At 34.9% G+C, this 1,795-nt stretch overlaps 1 protein-coding gene across 1 annotated transcript; it reads left to right on the top strand.

The window, feature by feature from the left end:
* Positions 1 to 550: 550 nt before the first annotated feature.
* Tsp_13257 (phosphoprotein phosphatase 1) lies at positions 551 to 1,584 on the top strand. Its single transcript, XM_003366319.1, has 2 exons — positions 551 to 1,319; positions 1,499 to 1,584. Exons 1-2 carry the CDS (start codon positions 551 to 553, stop codon positions 1,582 to 1,584), a joined length of 855 nt encoding a protein of 284 aa, XP_003366367.1.
* The last annotated feature ends 211 nt before the right edge of the window (positions 1,585 to 1,795 follow it).

Consider the following 1,795-nt stretch of genomic DNA (forward strand, 5'->3'; position numbering starts at 1 on the left):
AAAGTCACCTTGATCGAGTATGAAGTGTTCGGTTTTTGTAAATGAAATTTCATATGCAATTTTCATACTCATGTTTAGGTTCCCGGCAAAAATTTTGTCGCTTTGTCGAGCACATCAGTGCGGTGGTGAAGTCTTCCAACAAATTTTGCTCCGACATGGAAATACCATGTCTTGTCAAACCGAGACGACTATTTGGCTCCAGTGTCTCGCCTTTCCACTCAGATGAATATCTGTTTGAATGAACATATTTGTGTCACATTTCAAATTTCCATCTACATAAATCAGCAAAACAACAAGCATTATTTATATCTAAATATGATTATATAAGATCATTTGGATAAATTTTGAAAACAGCATTCTTTGAATATGTAATAATAAATTAAATGCTTAAAAACAAAATCTTCAAAATAAATTATTGCAAAAAATAAATTATTAAAAATGATAAACTATAAATGATTCTATCTTAAACGTAAAAGTTTAAAGTGGATTAAAGCTGAATGAAAAAAGTTTAAATTACTTTAAAATACCATTCAGTCCAATATATATATGTATGATTTGTTTTCAAACTGCTGTTCAGTTACGCAGATTGTTGTTAGTGTACTTGTGGTTCTGGTATCTGAAAATGACGCATTTTTCTCTTAGCGAAAAAGAATGGCGACAGTTTTGCTATTTGATGAAAAAGATGCTTTGTAATATTCAACTAAGTGAAGAAGAAATCTCGTTAATTTTGGAAAAAGCGCAACTGGCGTTTCAAGATGAAGGCACGCTATTAGAATTTGACGCTCCCGTATCAATATGCGGGGATATTCATGGTCAGTATAATGACCTGCTAAGATTATTCGGTGCTCTAGGATGGCCTCCTGAGAAGCGATATTTGTTTTTGGGTGATTATGTTGACCGAGGCGACAACAGTATTGAGGTGATTTCGATGCTATTACTGTTAAAAATACTGAATCCCCATGCCGTTTACCTGCTTCGTGGCAATCATGAAACTTTAGCTGTTAACAGTGTATATGGATTTCTTGAAGAAGTCCGCCATCGATATTCACGTGATCTTTATATTAAATTCAATCATTTGTTCAATTTTTTGCCAGTAGCAGGGCTAATATCTGGTAAAATATTTTGTATGCATGGAGGATTATCCAAAGATCTGGAAACTTTTGATCAAATACGATCAATTGAACGTCCGGTGGAAATTCCGCTTCAAGGGCTCTTGGCGGACCTGTTGTGGTCAGATCCTGACCGAAATATTAATGGCTGGGAAATCAGTTCCCGTAACGTTGGTTATGTATTTGGAGAAGACGTCATTCTAGAATTTTGTGAGAAGATGCGTATAGATCTCATAGTACGGGCGCATCAAGTGGTTGATCCTGGTTATGAATTTTTTGCTGACGCCCATTTAGTTACCATCTTTAGCGCCCCTAATTACTGCAGACAGTTTTCCAATTTAGCTGGTGTACTGCAGGTGGACGGCAATCTTTGTTGTAAAATCTTTCAGTTAAAACCAAAATGATTTCTATTGAAATTATTTTGCTCTCATTTCTATTCATCAGATCACATGTATCATATGCAATTCATGTTTGAATCAATAAATTATTGTTCATTATATTATTGTACTGTTTTTTTAATTTATCATTAAAATATTTACAATTTTGTTGCATTTCCGGCATTATCGTTCGTTGCTGTCGCCATTTTCCTTCCAGGCATTGCGCACAACAGAACAACGATTTACTGTTCTAACAGTATGCAAACATGCACAAGGTATTAGGTATGCAATAGTCAACACATTGACGGG

Source organism: Trichinella spiralis, assembly GCF_000181795.1.
Source record: "Trichinella spiralis strain ISS 195 chromosome Unknown Scfld6171, whole genome shotgun sequence".
Classification (NCBI taxonomy): domain Eukaryota; kingdom Metazoa; phylum Nematoda; class Enoplea; order Trichinellida; family Trichinellidae; genus Trichinella; species Trichinella spiralis.

Coding starts and splice junctions, on each gene's coding strand:
- Tsp_13257 (XM_003366319.1), top strand. CDS start 551: ATGATTTGTTTTCAAACTGCTGTTCAGTTACGCAGATTGTTGTTAGTG. Junction 1,320..1,498: donor AGACGTCATTCTAGAATTTT/GTGAGAAGATGC, acceptor AAAATCTTTCAG/TTAAAACCAAAATGATTTCT.